The sequence below is a fragment of the Aptenodytes patagonicus genome, chromosome 7 (assembly GCF_965638725.1).
Source record: "Aptenodytes patagonicus chromosome 7, bAptPat1.pri.cur, whole genome shotgun sequence".
Lineage (NCBI taxonomy): Eukaryota > Metazoa > Chordata > Aves > Sphenisciformes > Spheniscidae > Aptenodytes > Aptenodytes patagonicus.
In genome coordinates this window covers 68,694,964-68,718,605 of record NC_134955.1, presented here as the reverse complement: position 1 = coordinate 68,718,605, position 23,642 = coordinate 68,694,964, and the positions used below count along the sequence as shown (strand labels likewise).

At 49.2% G+C, this 23,642-nt stretch overlaps 1 protein-coding gene across 1 annotated transcript in view; it reads left to right on the top strand.

The window, feature by feature from the left end:
- The first annotated feature begins 1,686 nt into the window (after positions 1-1,686).
- TMEM260 (transmembrane protein 260) overlaps positions 1,687-23,642 on the top strand; it is a 36,164-nt gene continuing 14,208 nt past the window's right edge. The window contains exons 1-4 of the mRNA XM_076345837.1: positions 1,687-1,828; positions 7,706-7,737; positions 8,476-8,627; positions 22,103-22,280. Of these exons, the coding sequence (XP_076201952.1) occupies positions 1,687-1,828; positions 7,706-7,737; positions 8,476-8,627; positions 22,103-22,280 (504 nt within the window). The remainder of the gene's footprint in view (positions 1,829-7,705; positions 7,738-8,475; positions 8,628-22,102; positions 22,281-23,642) is intronic.

Below are 23,642 nucleotides of genomic sequence, written 5' to 3'. Positions count from 1 at the left end.
ATTACATTTGAGCAGCCCCAACGGGTGCGGGAACAATGACCCCTCTCATTACCATAGTGACATATGTGATTGCAACGTATCTTTTTCTTCTCCCCGATGAACCTCAGCCAATAACGGCAGAAGCCTGCCAACGAGTTGAGTATATTGAAGCTCACTTGGTCACCACAGAGCCAAGCGGTTGCCTTCTGGGTGGAAGGCAGCCACGTGGGCCCAGCCGTTATTCGGCCGGTGTTTATACCCTCAAATACCAGTTCCTTCAAGCAACCCGATTAACTTCCGAGCGGGTCACAACTTCAGCTCCTTCTGCCGTCTCTGTACATACCGGCTGGAGTGTGTAAAAAGACCTTCCCTAAATTCCCTTAACACCTTTCTCGGTTTCGGCTCGTGCCCTTTCGGGGTTTTTGTGCTGGCCGTTTCAAAAGGGTCCTTCGGCACCAGCTTCTCCAGTCCCCAGAACACGATGCGCGGTTTTTCAGTCGTGTCAACCCTCAACCCTGCTCTTTTTTTTAATAAATGCAAGCCTAATTTTCTAACGTCCCCACTTAGATCCAATCCGTAAGGCTGTTTATCATCCTAGTTACCCTCTTCTATACCTTCTTCATTCGTATCGAAATGCCTCTCTTTAATCCGTCTCAATTCTCCAGGTATGGCCTCGCCACTCTTTAGAACACATCCATGGAAATCGTTACGGGATTGTACGAGTCTTCTGTCGACAGGTCTCGGGATGCTGTTTGCCTTCCGTAACCACTCCCGCAGCGGGAATCGCTGCTTTCAACATTCCATCCGCCGACACCTTCAGTCCTTTTCTCCGCCAGCATCTCGCGTCACCCCGTTCAGGGCATAAACCTTTACCACTGCGTACTGCCACACTCGTGCGCGGAGCCCTGAGGCAGCTGGAGCCCGGCGGGGCGGGCCGCGGCCTGCGCCCTCGGGCTGGGCCTCGCACCCCCACCCAAGCACCCGCCCCGCTGGGCGAGGAGCCTGGGCCCGCGGTGGCCGAGAGCGGGCAGAAGGCCCTGAGCCGGGCCGGGAGCGGGGTGTTTAAAATAGGTTTAAAAGTTGGTGTTTCGGGAGGCCTCGGGCCCAGCCCAGGCCCGGGCCCAGCCCACGGCCCGTGGGGACCAGAGCACCCTCAACCTCCCTTCGCGCCACACCCCGCCGTGCCCGCTCCTCGGCGCCCCCGCCCCGGGAGAGGGCCGGTGTCCTGCTCGGCCACGAACACCCCCGGGTATCGGGAGGCCGCCGGGGCAGGTCCCGCTGAGGGGACGACCCCGGGCAGGCGGGGACAGGCCGCGGCCCGGTTCTCCCCCCCGCCGCCCCCGCCGTTCCGCGGTGGTTTCGCCCCGCTCCACCCCCCCCCCCCGCGCGGTGGTCCCGCCCTGCCGCACGGCCGCCCTCACCGAGGGGCGCGCTCCTCCGCCCCGCCCTCTCCGGCTGTACCAACTCCTCTCCGCGGGGGGAGGGAGTGGGGAAGAGGGCGGGAGGCCGGGCTGATTCGCCCCACCGGACCGGCGGCCCTACCTGTTCCCTATCCGAGCGTCGTTGATGACGGGAGCTCCCGGGAGGCGGCCCGGGGGGAGCGGGGAGGCCGGAGGGGCGGGGCTGCTCCCCCCGCGGGGCGGTGGAGTGGCGCGGTCCGCCCGCCCCGCGCGGCCGAACCCGGAAGGCGCGGGCGCGGCGGCGCACATGGGCGCGGGGGCCGGGGCTGGGAGCGGGACCGGGGCCGGGGCCGGGGCCGGGGCGGGCGGTGCCGCCGGGGCGCTGGGCGCTGCCGTGGCGGCTCTCTACACGGCCACGCTGCCGCCCGCCCTGCCCGGCGGGGATGCGGGTAACGTACCCAGCGCCGCCAGCCCGCCCGCGAGCGGGGGAGGGGCGGCGGGGCGCCCCGTGGGGCCGGGGCGTGGGGTCACCCCACCGGGGAGGTGGCACCACAGGGACCTGGTGCATCGCGGTCACCCTTCGGGGGGTGGGGGGGGCGGGGCTGAGCCCTTAGGGGCTGGTGCATCGCAGTCACCATATAGGGATGCTCATCCTATAGGGGCTGGTGCATCACTGTCACCCCATAGGGTTGCTCACTCCATAGGGGCTGGTGCATTGCTCTCACCCCACAGGGTTGCTGTCATCCCACAGGGTTTCTCCCCCATAGAGGCTGGTGTGTTGCTGTCACCCCACAGGCTTGCTGACACCCCAGAGTGTTTCTCCCCCATAGGAGCTCGTGCGTTGCTGTCACCCCACAGGGTTGCTGTTACCCCATAGTGTTTCTCCCCCGTAGGGGCTGGTGTGTTGCTGTCACCCCACAGGGTTGCTGTCACCCCATAGTGTTTCTCCCCCATAGTGTTTCTCCCCCACGGGGGCTGGTGCATTGCTCTCACCCCACAGGGTTGCTGTCACCCCACAGGGTTTCTCCCCCATAGGGGCTGGTGCGTTGCTGTCACCCCACAGGGTTGCTGTCACCCCACAGGGTTGCTGTCACCCCACAGGGTTTCTCCCCCACAGGGGCTGGTGTGTTGCTGTCACCCCACAGGGTTGCTGTCACCCCACAGGGTTTCTCCCCCACAGGGGCTGGTGCGTTGCTGTCAGCCCGTAGGGTTGCTCATCCCATAAGGTTGTGCCCCCCCATAGGCACTGGTGCATGGCAGTCACTCTGTGGGGTGCTCACCCCATTGGGGTTGGCACGCTTGAACCTCCCCATAGGGGCACTTGCCCCACAGGCTGGTGCATCACAGGCCCCCTATATCGGAGCGCACACCCCTCGGGGCTGGGGCATTGCCATCCCCCCCCATGGGGTGCTTGCCCCACCGAGCTTGGTGCATCGCAGTCACACCTCGGGGGGCTCATCCCCTTGGGGTCGGTGCGGCATGGTCACCCCTTGGGGCTGGAGCCCTCTGGCCACCCCGTGTTGACCTGATCCTCTCCCCCCCACCCCGCCTGTTTACTTCGCAGCAAATAGTTTGCCTCTATGTGAGCCTTTCGGCAAAGGATTTAGTCGGGAGCCTTGGGGACGGCTGGTGGTGTCCGAAGGCAGATGTGCCGTCCTGCCAGATGTGGTATCACTGCTCGGGCCGTCGCTTTCTCTGGCCTGTGCAGCCGCAGCCAACGCAGCAGTGAAATCTCTGGGTCTGCCTGTCTGGAATTGCGACTTGCCGACAGTGACAAACTATCGGATGTTTTGTGTTTCGTGCTGCCGATCCCACCAGGCAGGACAAAATTCTCCCATTCGGTCCTTCACTGGTTTTGCTGGTTTAATCTGGTCTTGCTTAAAAACCGCCTTCCTTCTGTAGCACGCGTGCAGCTGTGATTTGGGGATAGGAGGGCTTGGATTTTCTAGGTGATGCTTTGATTTATTTTTTTTTTTCAGTGGAGTAGATACCCAGCGTACTTTCCTTCTTTCGTATCCCAGAAGAGCGTTGAGTGGGTCTGTTTAACTCCGTGCCTCTTGGCCATCGCTGGTCTCGGATCCAAGCAGTGCATAAAATTCCTTATAAATAAATGGGCTTTTAAGGGACGCATATATTTTACAGCTTCAGTATGTCTGGAGAGAGAGAGACATGTTTTAACTACAACGCTTTAAAATTTGCTGTTAGTTTTTGTTTAGTTACGTGGAAGACGGCGCTACTTGGTAAAAGCAGGATGGTTTTGTCTAGCCGGGTTTAAGGCAGTGTGTATTCAGCGTAGCTCTTCGCACAGAAATGTAAAGTTGAGCAGTGATTGAAGTGAGGGGTATTTGATTTAAAGGTAACATGACGGAGCTTTTCAGCACACCAAGCTCGTCCTGGCTAGCTGGCTCTCAGAGCAGGGATTTTGGCGTGTAGGTGGATGCTGGTGCAACCTTGTGTCGTCCATTTTCCCCGTTCCCGTGTTTGGGTCAGAGGGACCCCGTTGTCAGAGCTGTAGTAAAAGAATTTCGTTTAAAATCCCTTCTCCGTACAGCTTGCATCCCGCGCTCCGGACGAGGCGTGCAAGCGTGCCCTGGCTAGGCTGGCCAGTCTGCACCCCGGTGGCTTTTGCTTCTGCTCCCAAGTTTGTAAAAGGGCTGGCTTTGCTCCCTCTGGCCGCGTCAGCTAACGCGGGATGATCGATATATTTACAGTTATTACCATCTTGCCTTTTAAGGTACTCCCTGACGGGAAACGCGCGTCTATGAATGCGCAGGGTGCCCGTGCTCCGAGCTGTTCATGCTGCGCGAAGCCTCGGGAACCTGGTTTTTAATTGTACTTGAGCTTGGGTTTTGCCTGCGGGATGCGAATAACCATTAGCGCCCTTTACAAAGTGGGGTGCAGGTTCTCCTGATTCGGCGATGGAATCGATGCTGGGATCCGTTCCTCGCTTGTTGGGGACTATCCCAGTAGATACAGCGAGCGGCCAAGCAGCACAGGCATGGGTTCGCCCCACTTTCCCTGGGTTATCGTGGTTATTTTATCCCATTTTGGAGGCAGGAGGGGGATTGCTCTTTCCCTAATTTCCGAAGGCATCCTGGTTCTTCCTAGCACAGCAGCTGCCTGTATAGGAATGCACGTATGTACGTGCAGCGTGCATCGCCCCTCTGCTAATAACTTTTGTGGGAGGTATCAAGGACGCTAATTAGGTGCGTGCTGCGAACAGGGGCGCCGCAGAGGGATGTCCCGGGAGTGGCCGGACTGGGGGACTGGGTGCTTTAACAGGCTTCCAGCAACCCACATTATCGGGGATTATATTAGAGGAAGTCTCTCGGCACGGTGTCCCCTGGCTGGGCCCATGCCCTCGCTCCCTGTCTCTCGTTACTTAGGGTTTTTTTTTTTTTTGCGTTTTCTTCTAAATCCCGCTGCCTGAGTTGTGTGTGTTTACTGGAGCTGAACGGAGACGGCCTCGTCCCCGCCGTCCTCTTGCGCCTGTCCCCGCCAGCAGCCGCCCAGCCTTGCGTTAAGACTTTTTTGGGTTATTCCCCCGGTTTCTCGTGGCCCGAGCAGCCCACGGGATGCTTCAGCGCTGCCGCCCGGCCGGAGTCCCCTGGAAGGTCTCTGCACCGCCCCGCTCAAGGCGATTAACCTGCCCGCGCCTGAGCACGGGGCTCAAACTTACGCCATCAAAAGCACTGAAGCTACTTGTGTGAGTAAAGAGGTGCTTAAGGATTTGCTGTATCTGCTTTCAGGCAGAGAGCCTATTATTATATATATATATTTTTTTTTTTTTTTTTTAAGCTAAGTATATTTTTAATTGTTCCTGAAGTTTGCGGTAATCCTAAAACGTAAAAGGCAATAGGTATTTTCACTGGCAGCTTTCTCGTGTTACTTAGTGTTATAATAAAGAAATGAGAGAATGAATTTTAGAGCTAATTCGGAAACATCCACAGAGGTTAAAACAGCTTAAAAAGGGATCAAATAAACTCAGGTTAAAAGGAAAAAAAAAAAAAAACAACCCAACCCAAACCTTCCCTCTGATGTTTCAGACATCAGCTCCCAACCTTGCTGGGGATAAACCGGTTTTCAGGCAGCGTTGGGCCCGTTGCCTGAACGCCTTTACTGGGGAATGAAGCCAGACAGTCAGAAACGTGTTTACACCAAGACGACGCAGGAATAAACTCTTCAGTTGGAGCCGGCGTCTGAAGATGCCGCAGGTCGTTTTCTCTCACGAGAAATATATCGAAATCAAGTTTGTGGATGCTGTAGTCCTCCTCTGTGTGTTCTGTCATTTAATAATCGTGGTCTGCACTAACACAGTCCGTACCTTCGCTTACAAAGCCCGCAGAGGCTGTGAGCGATGCCCGGGTACGTGGGTGGGAGGTGGAGAATTAACCTTATCTGAAGTGGTGGGTGTTACGTGCGCCTTTTGGTTTTCCCAGTGGAATTCAGCAGGCCTGCAGCCTGGGAGCTTATTTTTGCAGGTTTTCTTACTTTTCTTTTTTCTCCTTAATTCTTACGAGGCAAAGTTGTGCTGTTGGCTTTCAAAGCTTGGCAATGGCATCCACCAGGTTTTTTGGGTTGGTTTGGTTTGGTTTTGTTTCTTTGCAGCTTTCTGGTTGGTTTGTGTCTGTATTGCGTTGGGGTTATTCTTGCCCGTGATAGGAACCAATACCGTAGCAACGTGCATGAACTTAATCTTAAATCTTTAGCCGTTTTAGATGCACATGCTGCTGTATCCCAGAAGGACGAAGGTGAAGCCGTGCCTGGCTCGGGAGCAGCATCCCCGCGATACGACGGGCGATGGGCAGCCACCGTCAGCCGCTGCGCAGAGCAGCACGTGCCGGCACGCTGGGGAACCCCCCGCGACGCCAAATTTAGGGTTTCCTTTATTAGCATCGTCTTTTGCTGCGTGCAGGGGGAATCGATCGCTTCCCAGCCTCGCCATGCCCTGGGAACATCGGGGCTGCTGAACACCAAAGGGCTCGGCTCGGGATGGATGGTTTTCCCGTTGCATCCGATTTTTTTTTTTGGGGGGCTGTCTTGCAGTAGGTTGAAACTTTCCTAAAATAGAGTAGCAATAAAAATAGCCGGTGTTTGCAAGCGCGGTAAAATCCACATCTGAGAGGCTTTTGTGCAGAAAGCCGCGGGCTGTCCCCGGGCTGGCGTGGGGCGATAGCTGTAATTTTACAGCAGTGACGAACGTCGATAGTGGGTTGACTTGCGTTTTCCTTTTAAAATACGTTGTTTGCTGTAATGTCAAGATTTAAAGGTGCCGTTTGTACAATCCTCAAACTTTGCGTTGGATGGTAAGGAAGTAATCGTGTGCAGAAATTTAAAATACTGTTAATTCAGCGTTTAAAGCCAACAGCGCCCTTCGTTTTGCATCTTTACCATCTAACGATGGGACAAAGCTACCGTGACCTTGCCACGTGCAAAATTAGCAGGATCAGTAAGACCAGGCTCCGCAAAATTGGATCACGGAATTTGAAGGAGAGAAGGAAAACCAGCCGTAATTTTTAATTTTGTCCCCCCTCGGTCGTGCCCTTCATCCCTGCGTGTGTTGCGCCTATTGAATATATTTAATATACGCCGTTCGGGAGCATTGCAAAATTCTTCAGCGTCGAGTGCTCTAAAAATGCCAAGTATTATTAACTATTACGCTATCGTGGATCTTTTTGTGGCGGTTACTTGTCCTGGCGTAAAATACAAATGAAATGCAAAATCTAAACGGTGTTTCTAACGGGAGCGGCTGCTGGATGCAGCATCCCCTGACAGGTACGAGAGTTACTTGCGAAGCGGATGCTGCAAGAATTGCTTGAGCGTCGAGGGAGCGCAGCGTCCCCAGATAGGTGGATGCCGATTTGCACGATCAATGATTATATTTTCCCTCTTTAAAACTATAAAGCCGTGGGGTTTTTTTTTTTTTCAATGAGAAACAACCGGGTTGCTTAAGAGACAATGCAGCTTAAGCGTTGCAGTCTGTAGTGCTTGAGAGTTATTGAGTCAATTGGTTTTAAATTAAAAATACACACGCGCGCAAATGTCTGCATTTTGAATATCTCGGGCCGTTCTTTACCCCAGCCTACCTATACTTTCACTTATCTGTTCGCAAAAGTCTCGCGAAAACATACAAAAGATATTTTGTGCAATGACATCAGAGGGAGAAAATATTCTTAGAAAATTTCATGCTGTTAAATCTCTACAGATTTACAGTTTTATCCAGTCAAATTAATGCAAAACCCCAATGCAAGCATTTGGATTTTGAAAACTTTGGAGGAGTGTCATTTCCTAATAGTAATTATTGGTTTTACATTATTTTTTCACAGGGGAGCTGATCACAGCCGCATATGAGCTTGGAGTAAGTATTAGTTTTATTGTTTAATCAATGCTCTCATTAACAGTTTTAGGAATTAAGGAAGTTTAATTAAGCATGGAGTAAAGTAGATTAATTTATTTTCAAACCACAGTTTTTACTAACTTATAAGTACAGCACGCGACAATTTACTTCAAGTTTTAAATCCAATTAAACTAAATTATAAAGCAAAGGCTTTACTGTATATACAGTAGCTGGCTTATTATCAACCCAAATTTTGTATAAGCTGGGGAGAATAAAATAAATCGGGTTAACAATTTTAATAAGTTTTATTATTTAATAAACTTTATTATGGTGCATGATCCCTTTAGGCAAGACCTTAGGACTGTCAGCGCGGTGGTAATCCGATAGCAGTGTGGTCTTTCAACTTGCTAACCAATAAAATAGTTGAGAAGCTGCTTTTTTTTTTTTAAAAAAAAAAAAAAAAAAACAGCCTTTTGAATGACCCTAATATACTGTGAACCCAAACAAGGAGCCCTTTAAGGCACGCTAATGAAACGTGGCACCTCCTTTTCTCGCCGCCTCATTATTATGGGCGAGGCGCGGAGCCAAATCCACTAAGGAAGAATATTTGCGGAGTTAAAATTGGTACGGAAGGACGGGTCGGGGAGAGGCGCCGCTCGGAGATCCCCCCGGCTCCTGCCGCTGGACCCCGGCGTGCCGCCCTCCTTTTGATTTCGTAGAATTTCACCCCTTTTTAAGCCCGTATCGATCTGTCCGTAGGTCGCCCACCCGCCCGGCTACCCCCTGTTCACGCTGCTGGCCAAACTGGCGACGGGGCTGGTGCCCCTCGGCTCCCCCGCCTACCGAGTCAATCTCCTCTGCGGCTTGTTGGGAGCAGCTGCCGCCTCTTTGCTTTTTTACACGGTTTTCAGGTAAAGTCATTGGGGGTGTTTTCTCCTTGGCGTGATGCTGGCAGGGCGCGTCCCCCGTCGGCTCGGGATGTTTCCGAAGGCTCCCTCTCCTCCCCTCTGGCCTTCGGACTAGCGTTTCCCCCCTCCCTTTCCAGCTGTAATTAGTTCCTCTGATTAACCTAACAGCGGTTTAATCTGAATTTGACCTTCTTTCCTGCACAAAAGGCCCCTCTTTTTCTTTTTTCTTTCCTTTCCTCCTGTTAAATAATAATAGTAATAATAAAAAGTGCGCCCTTTCCCTTACACAGACGTGACAGGTTGTTCGGGCTCATTATCACAAATCACCGCTCGGTTTAACTAAGCAGAACTAATGAAGTTTGTCGTTCTCGAAAGATGCAGATGGTCTGTTTAAATTAACAGGATGAGCTTCACCTATCGGGAAACCGTGAACTTGGTTTAATTGCAGCTCCCGGCGGAGGCGGGCGGGCAGTCGCCTGCCGGCGGTACCCAAGGACCAGGGTGAGCGTCGGCGCCGGCCGCCTTCCCGCCCGGCGTAGGTGCCGCCGTCTGCGGCGGGTGGCGGGGGGGGCGGCCGGAGCCCACCCGGCCCATCCGTTTTCTCCGGACCTCTAACGTCGGGAGAAAAGGGAACAATCGGGACGCGCACGTGGTCGGGGATTTTGTTAACCCCCCTCGTCTTTGATGTGCGAGTTCTGGCTGCTCTTAACCTCGGCCTGACCCATATTTGAGAGGATTATCGCAACCCGTACAAACAATTTCTGATGTTCTTTTGCAGGGGAAAATAGGGCACGTTTCTGGGCTGCAAGCAGTGAAATCTGAAACGATATCGGGGTGCTTCAGGATGAGACGGGGGCGCTTCCTTACCGAGATTATTTTGACAAAAGCCCTTTTCTCCCACCCGTTTCCAGAGCTGCGTCGCCCCTCGGGGAAACCTTCCCAGAGAGCGAGAGCAACCTGGAAATAAAAGCAGGAATAAATCGGGGGGACACACACACACACAGCCACGACAGATCCTGCACAGCCCAAGAGCCCTGAGCTCGCTTAAGCTTGGGTCCACGGGGTCCGTCTGTCCGGGTGCATCTTCCTCTGCTGAAGAGGGGTTGCTTTTTGCACATCACCTTTCACGTAGCAGTGCATCAGCTCCAAAGCACACTACTGGAATCGCTCGAGTAATTCCTAAATACATCTGTAGGCATTTAAAGCGATCGCTTTTACTGTTGGGTAATACATGTAATTAAGTCGGCGTTATTTAATTTAATATCCTGTATTTTACAGCGTATTTGGGGAGGTGGAAGCGGCGCTGCCCTCCCGTGCACAGTGCCAGGCGCAGCGTCAGAGCACAACTCGTTTTGATTATATTAAAAACTCCTGCAAGGAGTTGCTAGAGGTTTTGAATATTGGGTTCTGATTTTTTATTTTTTTTTTTTTTTAATGGAGGTTATTCCCGTTATTACAGTTACTGTGAAGATCTGCCCCGCTTTTTAGTTTTAACTCCAATGTGACCGTTCCTTATGTGCCCGTTCCGTGGATATGAAATGATGCGATCGTCGCTTTAGAGAAATAAGAATACGGGAGAGAAATGACAGGCTAAATTTGGGAATTGTTTTTACACTTCTAGAGGTTTAATTTTGTTGTTGTTGTTGTCGTTTAATTGGATTTGGAAGATGTTGCTTCTGTCAAATTCAAAACTTGCACGAAAGAACGGAAAACCTGGAACGGAGAGCTGCTAGAAACTATTAGGACTTACAGAAAATTATTTCATAGACACAAGGCACTGACAGAATCAATTATTCAGCCTAGCAGCGATTGATTTTTTTGGAAACGAATTGTAAGGTATTGTGGGTCAGTTTTCTTTCCAAATTGCAATGTTACATTTTTCCTTTTAAGCAACTTAAAATTGATTTATTTTTTACGACATTCATTTAGCAAGAGAAGTTTTTTCTTTCTATTGCCATCTCCTTTTAAAAAAAAAAAATGTCTTTCAGAAAGTGTCCACTGGCACCGTCTGCGTGAAAGCCGTAACTATCTGAAGGCGACGTGTTTTGGTTTTAACCGGGCTTGTCCGTACTCACAAAGGATCTAAACCGGTCTGTCAAATCCCCCCGCATTTTTGTGTTTTAATTAAAATGTAGCTGACGGGGTGACCCCCGCGAGGTACCAGAGGAAAAATAAGCACCTGCTCCTCTTGCCGCACGAAATGTGGATGTTAATATGAAAATATGTAGATGTTAGGAATACAAATAATTGATGAAGTACACATCCTTGGGGAGCAACGCGGTTCAAGTGGCAAACCTCTCTCCTCAAACAATAGCCACCCTTCAGCGGGGAGGAAGCCATCTCTATGGTAATGGGGCTGACGCTGCCCTATTGATCGAGTGGAAGAAGACATTATACAATGTCAGTTGGGTTGTTACAATTTCATTTGTCGTCTGACCTGAACTTAACCTCTAAAACCTTTCTTTTCTCCCCGCCAGCCGGGCAGGGTTGCTGTTTACCCTCGCCGGGTTTTTCTGTGCCTCCCAGCATCCCCGTACGGTGAATCTCTCCCTTTCCCCCCCCCCCCCCAGTGACTCTTTTTCGTTTAAGAGGCGTTTCCCGAGTTTATTCCTCGGCAGGTCGGGACAATTTCTTTTACTGCTTAAGGAAAGAGTCGCTGTTCCCTCCGCGGCTGGGTGGCGTTCGGGGTGTTACGGCGCGTGCGGGGTTAGGATCGAATTTATTCCTTAAAGAGATTTCTCCTCTGCCAGGTGATGGCTGGCGGGATGCTCCGTGCAGGCACCGCTGGGGTCGATAGGAAGCAACCCCGGCGTCTTCTTTGTTTATTAATTTTATTACATTATATTATTAATTCCATTACATTATTAGTTTCATTATATTATTAATTTCTTTATATTATTTATTTTTAAGCCCGGATTGTGCTTCTTAAAACAAACTTATGTCAAACCGCGCTGATGCAAAAAGCCCTTTTGTCAGTAATTCCAGACTATCGCCGAACGAGCGGTTTACTCCTTTGAATTAGTTCTCGAATATGGTTTTTTCCCCGTCTGCACAGTCCTAATAAATTGCTTGTAATTATCGTAAAATGGCATTTACAAAGAGTTTTCTCGGACTGCTTGTAGCTGAGGCAAATAATTCATCTTTGCTTTGAAAGAGGGGGGAGCTGCTTTATGTTTTTAGGACGCAGCGAGTGCGGCTATAGGATTGTTTCCTTAAACAACTATTTATTTGTTTTACTGTGGGAGGCAAAGCATAGCAAGTTGACAAAGTAAACCAATTATCTTCTTATAATATGATTGCCAAAGTGTCATTTTCTGCACAGATGATGCATTCTTTGCGTTCTCTGTTGCAAAGAGAAATAGGATGCTTTCCCCTCCTTTAAGTGCATTTTTTTTTCCCGTGTATACCTTTGATAGCTTGGCTGCTTTGCTGTACCTAAATAGACAAAGGTAATTTCTTGCAGGGGCAGTAGCAGAGTGGAAGGTGTCATTGCCCACGTACTTCTAGTAAGTTTTTGCCAGCTTTATTCTGGCTGAGTTGCACACGGGTTTTTGAAAAGGGGGAAAATGTTGCATTAAATTGAGCAGTTCACGTCTCTCTGGTTTGCTGTTCTGGGTATCATGTTAAGTTTTGGACTTTGAGAGAGAGATATATATATGTATAAATATATATATATATATTGCCTGCCCCCCAAGCCTTCCCAGCAACACACTGTGGATGTATATGAAAACTGGGACCAACTCTTCTCCCACCGCCAACAAAAAGGAGCGGTAGTCATGTTGTATAATGAAATCATCAAAATGTTTTGGAAGTGGCTCTTGACCATCCTGACGGCTCTGAGGTTTCTCGCTCCGGTGATGTGTGTCCTGGAGCTCTCGTGGGAAGGTCCCTGAGAAGGACCAGGCGTGTTGGGAGCACCAGGAGGATGGGTCACCTTCATGGCCAGCCCCAGAGGGACCTCAAGGCTGACGCTCCCTTAAAACTAACCGGTGCTGGGAAAAGTTGTCTGCTGCCTGCGACGGGTGGGGAAATACTCCGTGTCCCTGGGGTACGCGGGTTTGCTGGAGCAGGAGTCGTCCCCAAACAGTTTGACTCCTTTTTTTGGGGGGGCATGGTTTGGGAAAGACGGAGGGATGAGAGAGGAGCGCTCCCGCCTGGCGTGCCGGTGCCCCCTCGACCATCGTGGGAAATTAAAATAATTGGGCTTTGGGGAAGGAGGAATCTCCTTACAGGGCGTATGTGGATTTTTCCAGATTACAGATTAGCGTAGATTATCGCCGTTGTAGCACAGCGCGAAGATCTTGGCCGTTTCAACAGCAGCTGTGCTTAGTAACAAGCACTTACGAAGTTTTAGGAGGGAGAGAAGAAAGAAGGTACTCGAGTATTAATTTGCTTTTAGAAGAATATCTACCGTGACCTCTGGCTAATTGATCACATATATATATATATATATATATTATTTCCCCCCCCCCCCCTTGTCCCCATAATAAACCGGCACCGAGTTCAGTCTGTTTGAAGGCATTACCAAATCTGTTCATTTGCATTTTGCTCTAAAGTAGGCACATTAGGCTGCAATAACTCTGCTTCGTTTTGAACGGGGAGGGGGGGAAAGCAGGGCAAAAAAACTCTCTCTCTCTTTTTTTTCCCCCTTTTTTTTTTTTTTTAAAGACTGAAGAGTCTTTTCTGACAGCTAGTCAGAGTTAGAATTAGTTCAAGGAAATGTTAATAATGCACTGCCTGGCTTAATCCCTTTGATATCACCAGGTATCCTCCTGTTCATGGGTTAATTGCTTTAAAAGCGGAGGCAATATTCTGAGCGGTGGGCCGCTTCACCTTTTCACAGCTGTTACCATTGAGTGACAACTAAATCCCATGTGTAAGATGAGGAAGAGCTCAATCTCCAATTGGGAGAAAATTTATGTAAACCGCAATCCCTTCAGAATGTGCGGAAGTCACAGACTTTCTTGATTTACTCTGCTTTTCCCAGAAAGCTCCATTGTTCCCTTCCCTAAGTCCCATCAACCCTTTGTAGCAGAATATCACAGCGGCGGCAGATAGCTTGAAATATATAAATGCTATCATAGCTCTGATTAATAGCGGCGCTTATGAGTCAAGTCTGATAACGGAGCAGCTCTCCACTCAATTTCAGATACCGCTAATGGAATCTGTCTCCTGCAATTGTAATGTGAGAAGGGCTAATTTGCCATGGAGCTTGGAGCTGTCACCAGCCGGGGATTGGGGGGTCAGATGGGAGCTGCCAGGTTTTTGCCCTGCAGCTTGTATCTCTCGCTTTGAATAGCGCAGCCCCCTGCCTGCCAGGGAGCTGATAGGCCGCCGGGGGGTTTATGCCACTCCGTACAATAGCGAAGGGCTGCATGGGCTGACTTGGTAATTGTGAAGCCAGCTCATTTTTATTTTATTTTATATTTTATTCTTTTTTTTTTCTTTTTTTTTTTTTTTTCTTTCCCCCCTCCGCGGCTGCATAATTTCTAATAAGGGGTTTTAACAAATGTCAGATTAGGAAAAGTTTCTGCAATTACCAAAAAAAAAAAACCAACTTATAAAACATTTAAATAGCTAAAGTCGGTTCCTACCGAGGGTTGGGGTTTTTGGCTGCTGGAAGTAGGCACCGGTTATTACAGGCACCCGGGATAAAGGCGCACCTATTTTCTAAGGATTGTGAATCAAATAATGGCTCTAACTAATATACCCTTTCTGCTTGCAAAGACACTGGGAGAGAAATTCTCATTTTTAATGGCTGGAAGCACAGTTTTTACAACTCGCTATTAGAAAGGTGTGAGTACGGGGCGGTATTTATTAAGTAGCGCAGCTGTACGTCCATTTTATCGATCTGTCGTGAATTGTGCTACTCGTTGAACTGCTCTGGGGTAGCTTGGCGTGGAGGCGTTGAATTTAATTACCAAACTTTCTTGGGAAGGGGCGGCTGCAGGCAGGCTCCGCTCTGGTGTGGTGCCAGGTGCCTGGGAGCGTGCGAGGTTTGAGGTCGGGAAGTCCCGTTCCTCGCTCCCCTGCCAAACCCTCGCAGGGACTTTTCCCGTCCCCGGTGTCCAGACCCACCGGTGTCCACTGCCACCATCCTGCGGCACCTCACCACGGCTTGGTCCCCTCGGTGAAAGGAGCTGAGGTGGCACGGCCCTGGCACCCGAGGGGTGGCATGTAAAATGCCTCTTGCACGTGCTGGTGATGTTCACGGGCCCGTATTTACCAAGGGGACAGGCAGGGACTCAGTATTATCCTACAGAGGTGGTGTCCTTACTGGACACGTCCATGGTAGTGTCCTTACTGGACACATCCAGTCCAGGAGGACGTATGCAAGAGGGTGTGAGGACCAGCTCCCCTTAGCCAAAATCCTCACTAGCTCAATACTCCTTATCCAGGCTGGAGCCTCTCCTCTTCATAGAATCATAGGATCATAGGATGGTTTGGGTTGGAAGGGACCTCTCAAGGCCATCTAGTCCAACCCCCCTGCTGTGGGCAGGGACATCGTCAACTAGATCAGGTTGCTCAGAGCTCCGTCCAACCTGGCCCTGAATGTTTCCAGGGATGGGGCAGTGGTGTTTCAAGTCTTCAACTTGTGGTGTTTCGATAAAAGAATTTAAAAACAGGGTGAGTAAGTGGTGGCAGTCCCTAGCTGGATGTGAGGGTGCGTCGAGCAGACGTGGCACTGAATGCATGTGGAGGGTGGTGAGGATGCTGCCTGCTCGCCCCCACCCCGAGACATTGCGGGTCCGTGGGAACGCTGAAGTCGCATGATGCTAAAGTCCCCTTTGACGCAAAGGACAGCAGTCAGTTATAACCAGCTTTGCTTTTTGGTATCTTTTTTTATGGTGGTCCTGCCCATTTGCTTGGTTTCTATTCTCTCCTTGTGGCCATGAAGACTCAACCGGGATCGGCGAGCCAAGCCGCGCTCTCCTACCTCCTCCTCCAGCGCCGGGAGCGGAGGCTGCGGGCAGGGCTTAAGTGGCTATTCAGCTCCAGGTCCTTGAGGAAGAATAAAACCTAGTTTGCTATTCCCTGTAGTACCTGCGCTGGCTCTTCAGCGCTGAGAGCAAGAGAAACCGCCTTTTGTCCATTGAGTGTTTGTGACGAAGAGGCAGGCAAACCCAGAGGGATTGGGGGTTTTTGGGATAATTATTACTACTTAGGTCCTAAACTCATGTTCGGATTTTTATTTGTGTTTTATTTTTAAATAGTTCTTCTGTTTCAGCACCAATGCACGTACTCACCTAAAATGTATCTGTGGCAAGCTTGGTTGTTCAGTCTTCTAACTCCCATTCTTTTTTAGCCTACATCCAAAAAAAAAAAGCATTTTTTATAAATCAAACAAGTGAAACCCCTTAAGTTGAATTTGAAATGTTAAACCTTTAATGCACTAGTCTGTTATACCATGAAATAAAAATGCATTGAAGGGATATATCTTTGCTACTGCGCAGCGAAGTCGCAGCATTGCAGAGGCAGAAGTTGCTGGTGATGTACCTGGAGCCTGTGCAGGTGTAGAGGGAACCGCTGACATCAGGGCCGTCACCTGCAGGTGCAGGGAGAGACTGAAATTGGAAAGAAAAAAAAAAAAATCCATTAATTAGTTTATTAGTGGAGATTTTAGAAAGCGGGAGAGTTTTGCCTTATTCCACTGGGTTTAAAAAAAAAAAAAGATGCGAGAGTGAGATCTGCTACCTGTAAAGTTTTGGAGGGAACAGAAGGCAGAAATAATCAGCTTATTTCCCTAGGTACAGATAGGTGTTTCCAGTGTTTAATACATCAACTTCAAATATAAAACGTTCCGATTATCTTACTTCTTTATGAATCCAGCGCACTGAAGGTTGCATGTAAGGAAAACATTTCCATTAAATTCCAATTCCCGTCCATATATAGCTTTATACCAATCGTTTAATAAGTTTTTACAAATTGTTAAATACAAAACGTCTGCCATTATTTTCTAAATAAAAAGTAAAAACGCTGATCGAGTTCTTTGTTAAAGGCATATAGGTGTAACCTGTGCTTTTGGCTAACAAAAAGTTCTACCAAACTTAGAGGAGAGGCTAAGTTTTAAATGGCAAACTGACATGTTTTAGCAATTGCCAACAAATGAGAAGCTAAAAACTGTAATTGCAAAAACAGCCTAAAATACCTAATTTCAGTTTTCCCGATTTGTTCCTGCAAACTCTTAATAAAAACCTGCAGCTAAAATATGCCTGGTTAAAGCAAGTTTCTACTGCCCGCGTCCTTGGAGCTGAGGCCCAGCCGCACATTCTTTCACTTTGGTGCCTGAAAAGGCAAACAAAATACTATTTTTTTTTTTTAAGTCTTTTCCTTTTATGTTTCGGGACGCCATGGGAAAATATTTCTCACAAAGGACTGTGACCTCTCCTTTGCTGGCTGCTTCTGCCCCTTCTGAGTGCGTTTTCAGATGATGGGGATTTCTGCCGATGTTCAGAAGGTTACAGTTGGTTGACCGATAGGAAGGGACCTTCTTCCCACTTGTTTTGTTTTGATAAAGCGCTCCATGTGCTTTGAGCAGGTCTTGCCCCAAACGAGTTATTTTGCAAAATCAAAAATACAAGCTGTTCCCTTGGCTTTTCCTCCACGTACGATAAACAAGCCTAGAAGGCAGCTTTTATTCAAGCTCGGTGCTTCAATCCTTCTCGAAGTGGGCCTGGCTGTGGTAGAGCTGTAATACCCCTGGGAGAAGTTGTGAAGACTTTCCCACTGTTGCGTTGGCTGTAAATCTTTCCTTCTTTCACGAGCCGACTTCTGTGTGCTGAGGCCGTTCCAACGGCAGGGTACTACTACTCTGAATGCTTTCGTCTAGGTGACTCAGCCGCCTTCTCCAAGAGATAGTCCCTACCTAGCCCAAGCTCAGGAGCTCCCCTCCACTGGACAGAGCCTTGTAGCGGGGTTTTGCCCACCTTTTGCTCTTTGTAAAGCCTTCTCTTCTTGAGGGAGTCGCTGCGAGGTAGCTTTATGCCTACGCTGTGTTGACAGATGAACACCGGATGGTTATTACGATTGCCATGGCTTCGTTGTTGGCAACCCATTGGTCCTCTTGCTCCAGTCATCTGTTCTTTCTCATACCAGTTCCAAAGAGGGGGGGGGGGAATTGCTGGCTTTGGGAAGGTACCCTCCTTGCTCCCCAGAAGCAATGGGATAAAGCCTTCCTAGATGTTGCTTTTACATGAGGCCAATCGAGGATCCAGCTGTCATGGGTCTTTGCCGTGTTTTTGGAGCACCCCAACTGTGTTTGAAAAATGTTGTGTTTGAAGACAGAAGCACGAGTAGAAGTCAAGTGAGGATAAATCTCTGCTGCTCTCTGCTCTGGAGCCCTGATGTGCTGTCAAAAGGAGAGACAGTGTTAAGCAACTAAAAGGTGTTTTCAGAAAAAAACCCAACTGTGTGGGTTTGGGGCTGTCTTGGCACTAAGGCAGGAGAGACACAGCACAGTGTCACTCCATGCTGGAGAAGTCCAAGAGGCTGCCAGATGGCAGAGTGCAGTGGCGCGTGGAGATCCTCGTGTCGATCAAAATGAGCAGTATAACCATGTTAGTCCAGCCGTAAGGCAGGATTGGTTTAATTTGGCCCCAGCATCGTGCTGACATAGTCGCATGGGATTCATTTCTGCTTGTCCTGCTGGTGCTACTTTGCATCATGAACTCTTGCGTTGGGTAGACCTGCTGGGTGTGTTGGGTTTTTTTCTGTCAGGTGGTCTTCATCCTTATCTGGAGATACCTGCTCTGATCGTTTCCACTTCCAAGAGCGTTTCCTTCTAAATCAGCAGACTCGTAAATCCATCATTTCCATTGCTGGTAACAGAACCTGCAAAAAACTCTTGGTCTCCAGCTTGCATTTCCCAAAGCTTCTGTCTCGATGTTCTTCAAGAACGCAACACATTTCCATTTGGTTTTTTAGCGTCTAGTATACTTGTAGGAGGTTAGTGCTCCATGCACGCAACGTGCTTTTACAAAGTAAGCTTAGCAGCCTGGTGTTCCCACGAGTTTCGCAGGAAACTAAAGGCAACGCTGGCTCTGCTGACAAACAGATCTGGGGACCGTGCTCAGTGCTGGATCCTGACCCTGCGCTGGACAGTGAGCAGAGATGTCCCCTGCCCCGCATAGCTGGGATAAGGCTTTAAGCTTTGGGTTGAGTAGCTTTTGCTAAAGCCTTATTTCATAAAACTTGAATCGCAGGTTTGAGACTTTTTATCAAGAGGGCGGGGTTTCTTTCATCTCATTTGAACTCTAATACGCTCGAGTCTTTTCTGGGAAAGACAAGGAGAATGGGTAGATGATTGGGATGTTTGCCTAAAATGCTGCTTTTCATCCCAAGTTTTTGGGAAGGTTGTTTTACCTTTTTTTATCTTATTTCCCTGCAAGAATTTCAAAGGGATTTACAAAGTTGTTTCTTTATAACTAAAAGTTTGTGCTGTTTAAAGGGTTTAGTCAAAACTTAGGGCTGTTGTGTAGTGGGGTTTGTGTACTGGGGGATCTCTCAGTTTTTAAATACACATGGTCCTGCTGCCCTTTCCCGGTATTTTTCTTGAAGAGCAGAAACCACTCCTGACTTGATTCCTGTAAACTCCATTGCATCTTTCCCTTTTCTATTCGGGTGCCACATCTTTCTAGTAACAGGGAGGAGGAGAGCACAACCAGAGCCCTTGAGACCGAAAACCTTGCCAGACAGGTCATGTGTGTCCCACCTCTCCCTTGGAGGAGGTGGACTCAGGGCTGCTGGGCTGGCTTGGTAGCAAAACGGACGGAGCAGCGTTCATGCTTGTGAACGCCTTTTCTGTATGCGATTGTGTGATTTTGAAACGTTATATTAATGCAGTGAGTGACAGGTCTTGCCTTGGAGAATTTCATGCCGAATACCCAGACCTGTGTTGAACGGCAGTGAAGTTTAGACGTTGGAAGAGTCCAGCATGGTGGTGATGCATTCGTGAGCACAAGAGAGATGTGGGAGGCGTGGGGTTCATCATTAGTCGCTTTAATGACTATGAACAAGTCCTTGGACTTCCCGTTATGATGGGGCAGACAGATACACTTGTGTGAACCAAATCACCAGGGCTGCATCGGAGTCACTCAGCGCCATCAGATTCAGCCTCAAATCTGTCTTGATGCTACTGAAAACACGGGTGGTCTTCAGGGCCCTTCAGCATGGGTGAATTTGGTGAATGCTGATTGATGGGCCCCCTGCTGATCTTGCAGCCATGGTGGCTTGAGCAGGCTGGAGTGAGAGTGGGCAGAGGGGGTGAGATGTGGAAATCCACGTTGCAGTTCTTCCACCGATGACTTTGCAGGCTGGGAGCTTCACGTTTGAACGAGGCCTCGCCACCCTGTGGATGTAACAACTCATTTTGTAGATGTGTTAGTGTTCACCACGAAAAAATAATCCTATGATACAATTTTTGTGTAGAAGGACTGGATTGGAGCGACCTGTATGGCAGGGTCAGGGATGGGCAAGCCCAGCGCGCCTGGGCTTTTCAGCTGGCAACAGTAGATGCTTCAAAGTTTGCCTGACTTCCTACAGAAGAGGCCCCACGTTCACCTTTCTTCTTATAGGGAGCTTTGCAGACACAGATTTGGTCTGAAACAGTCCCACCTGCTGCCAGTTGGGGATTTTCAATTTTTTCCCCTTCCATTGATTTTTCAAGACCCCCTCCCACAGCCTTGATGCTGAAGCTCTGTGTCACCCTGAGCTTGTCTCGCTCTGGCCTCAGACACCTGAGAGTTGGTTTCTTTTTTCCCCGGTGTTAACTGAACTGCCCTCCTTCTCGCCCTCCTGCAGCTGCAGATCTGAAAACACTTTACAAAGGAGATAAAAATTGTTAGTCCTATTTTGCAGATACCTGGGGCAGCAGCAGCAGAGTGGCTTGTCCCAGACCACCCAGCATGTCCAGTGTCGGTGGCAGGAGGAGGAATAGAGACCTGGTCTTCCCAAGCCCTCGTCCCAGTCCTCTCCTCCCCGTGAACCCTGCTTCCCATTTTTAATGGATTAAAAATTCCCGTTCTGACTGCACAAGTCCTTCTTTGACGTCTACAGAAATAGGTTGGCTTTTCAGTCTACTGAGGTCATTTCGGGAAGGTGGAAAGAAAGCATAACCAAGGAGAGGAGCCCCGGCTAGGGAGTGCTGCGCCAGCAGCTCCCTCATCTCTGTTCATAGAGGCTGTAGGTTTTGTTTACTTGGTCTCTATTTATCTCAGAGTTACGTGAGGAACCCCATAAGCAAGTCCTACATGGATGTCCATTCTCTGATCCCTGATGGGCAGAACAAACCACCTGGGGACTTTGGCTGTGCTAGAGGATATGGCCAGTGTTTAGGAGCAAGTTACACGGGTAGCTTGATGAGGAAATTGGCTTTCTTATAATAATTTTGCTTTAAACCTGCTGGAAACGTTAGGACTAAATGGAAGTGTGTGCACCTGGGGTGGGACTAGAAAAATACCCAGTTTGTGGTAGAACCTGGCTTAGTCTCACAGCAGGATGATGAATTTCTGGAGAGGAGCTTTGACTATAACCGCAGCTGTTTATGTCTTTGGATAAGGCATAATTGAGCTGGTTGTGGTGCCCTACATGGCGTCTTTTCAGGGTGACTTCCCGAAGGGGAGACCTTCCAAACAGGCAGAGCCGGAGCTGCCCACGATGCGACTGGGTGGGAAGAGCCGCGATTGCAGAACGGGCGTAATAGGTTTCCGGGGCTAAATCCCACCTCGTGGGCTCGCCACGCCGGCTGCGGCATCCAGCCGAGTTGGGCAGGCGGCTCCGTGGGGAGCGTGTGCCGTAATCCCATCTGGGAGTCGCAGAGGTGCCCGGCTTTCGGGCTCACAGCCATCCCAATGGCGGGTGCTTCACCTGCTTCCTCCGCTCTCTCCCCCTTGCTGGAGCTGAGCCCCATTTTCCCCCACTCCTGACCCCGGCGGGTGCCTCTCCCTGCTGGGACCATGGGCGCCACAATCCTCACCCACCCCCGAGACACTAAACAACCCCCCCCAAGGAAAGCTCTGCTAATGCTGTCCATCATGAATAAGCTCTAATCCACTCTATTGAGCGCCTTGATGAATTTAAGGCTGCACCCTTGCTGGCATCTCCTCCAGCGGAGAGTATCCCATTAGAGGCGTGACTCCCTGGCTCGGCGTACCATGACCTGCTGGGCCATCGCTCATCGGGGTTTCCGAACCAAATTCAACGCTGGAAGTTTTCATGGCGCTTGCGAGAAGAAGCCGACTCTTTGGTGTTGGGTGGCTTGCAAATAGACAGGCTGGCTAACGCCTGCTCTTCCTAATTGCAATTCAGTGCAAAGAAATTATTAGGAAGATATTAACCATATAATGTTTTGGCAGGGTGCTGGGTGGCAGTCACCATTTCTGCTGTATGTTTAGAAAAAAAAAAAAAAACCTAAAAAAAGGAGGACAATAAAGTAGGCTTTTTTGTTGGAAAAGAAGATTTCATGTTATCTGTGTTTGCAGGCTTTCTGGCTCATATGCGGGAGGAATCCTTGCTGCGGGGGTGTTTTCATTTTCTCGTCTAACATGGCAGTGGTCCATCGCGGCGGAGGTTTTTAGCTTAAACAATCTGTTTGTGGGGCTGCTGATGGCTCTCACCGCGCATTTTGAGGAGGCATCCACTGCAAAGGAGAGATCAAAGGTAAAACATCTCAAGCAAAGTGAATAGTTCTTTATTTTTTTTCCAATTAGTTATCCCACGCCTGTTGAATTTCCTATTCGTTTAGTGTTGATTTAGTTTTGTTTAAATAAAGACGGCCAAATTTTGGGACTGGGTTCAGCACCTGTGCTGGGGTGGTGTCGATCCCTGCCCTACCTGGGTGTTCGAAAGTGCCAAACATTGCAAAACCCTGTCTGCTTTGCTTAAGGGTTGAGTTGGGACCTCTTGGATGGGTTTGGGCTTGGTTTAATACACACAGGGTGGAAACAGGAACAGCAAAATCATTTTCATCTCAATGTTTTAGTGCAAAGTTTGGTTTCCCGCATCAAAGACTCAAACTAGGCTGTGGGTGTTCAAGTTTTGGTTTTCAGAACTGATGTTTTTCCTTGGGGTAAATAGATATATTTCACAGAAAACTTCAGCTAGTCAGAAACCCAGGTTTCTACCGAAAAACAGAAACGACCAAATTTTCAATCAGTTCTTCTTTTGAAATTAAATGTGCCCCTAAAATAATGGCATTGTTAAATACAGAGACTTTAAATTTCATGCTATATTCTCTACTTTATAAACAGACTAGGCAGCCAAATGATATTTTTACTCAGCAGTCTTGTTCTTTCTACTTCTATTTGCCTGAACATCTGATCTCGTCTCCTCTCACAGACTTGCCCGCTGTGACTCCTGTAAATTGTGTGCATAAAAGGATTTTTGTCGGGCTAGGCTAGAATTTCAGGAGCCGGCAGTGGTAGTTTACTCAGCTTCGCAAGTTCTCAAATAACACGTTTTATCAGTGGTTATAGAGACCTTGTTTCACCATGGGATTTTTTTTTTTTTCTTTTCTGATGAGTACCATCCCAAGATCCCTACAACCTGAACTCCACGAAGATGGAGTTGGGCGTTTTCCAACCTGCTTCCACGTTTCACGTGCCCAATTTCCAATGGGATTTTCAGATGAGATTTTCAGAAGCAGTTAAGGAGCTTGTTTCAATGTTTTTTGGGTGTCTGGCATCCTATGCCTTGAAGAAGCCAGGCTGCCAACAGCAAGCTCCCAGCACTTTTCATAAATGAAGCTGGTCGTGCAAACTTCTTCAGGGGTGTGCTTGGAGTTCATCGATATACTTGAAAAATTACTGAGGTTGTTCTGAGTCCCGCAGGGCAGCTCTGAAGCCCACAGATATTTTTCAGAAGTTATGGCAGGTGTTTCCATGGCAAGGCAGCGTTCAGCGTTGAATGCTGGGCAGTCAATTAAAAATTACCAGGTGATCGCATCACCACCCCGAGGCAAGTGTTTGCATCTCACACGCCATCCTCACCAGTGACTGAAATAAGCAGGGACAATGCTCTTAC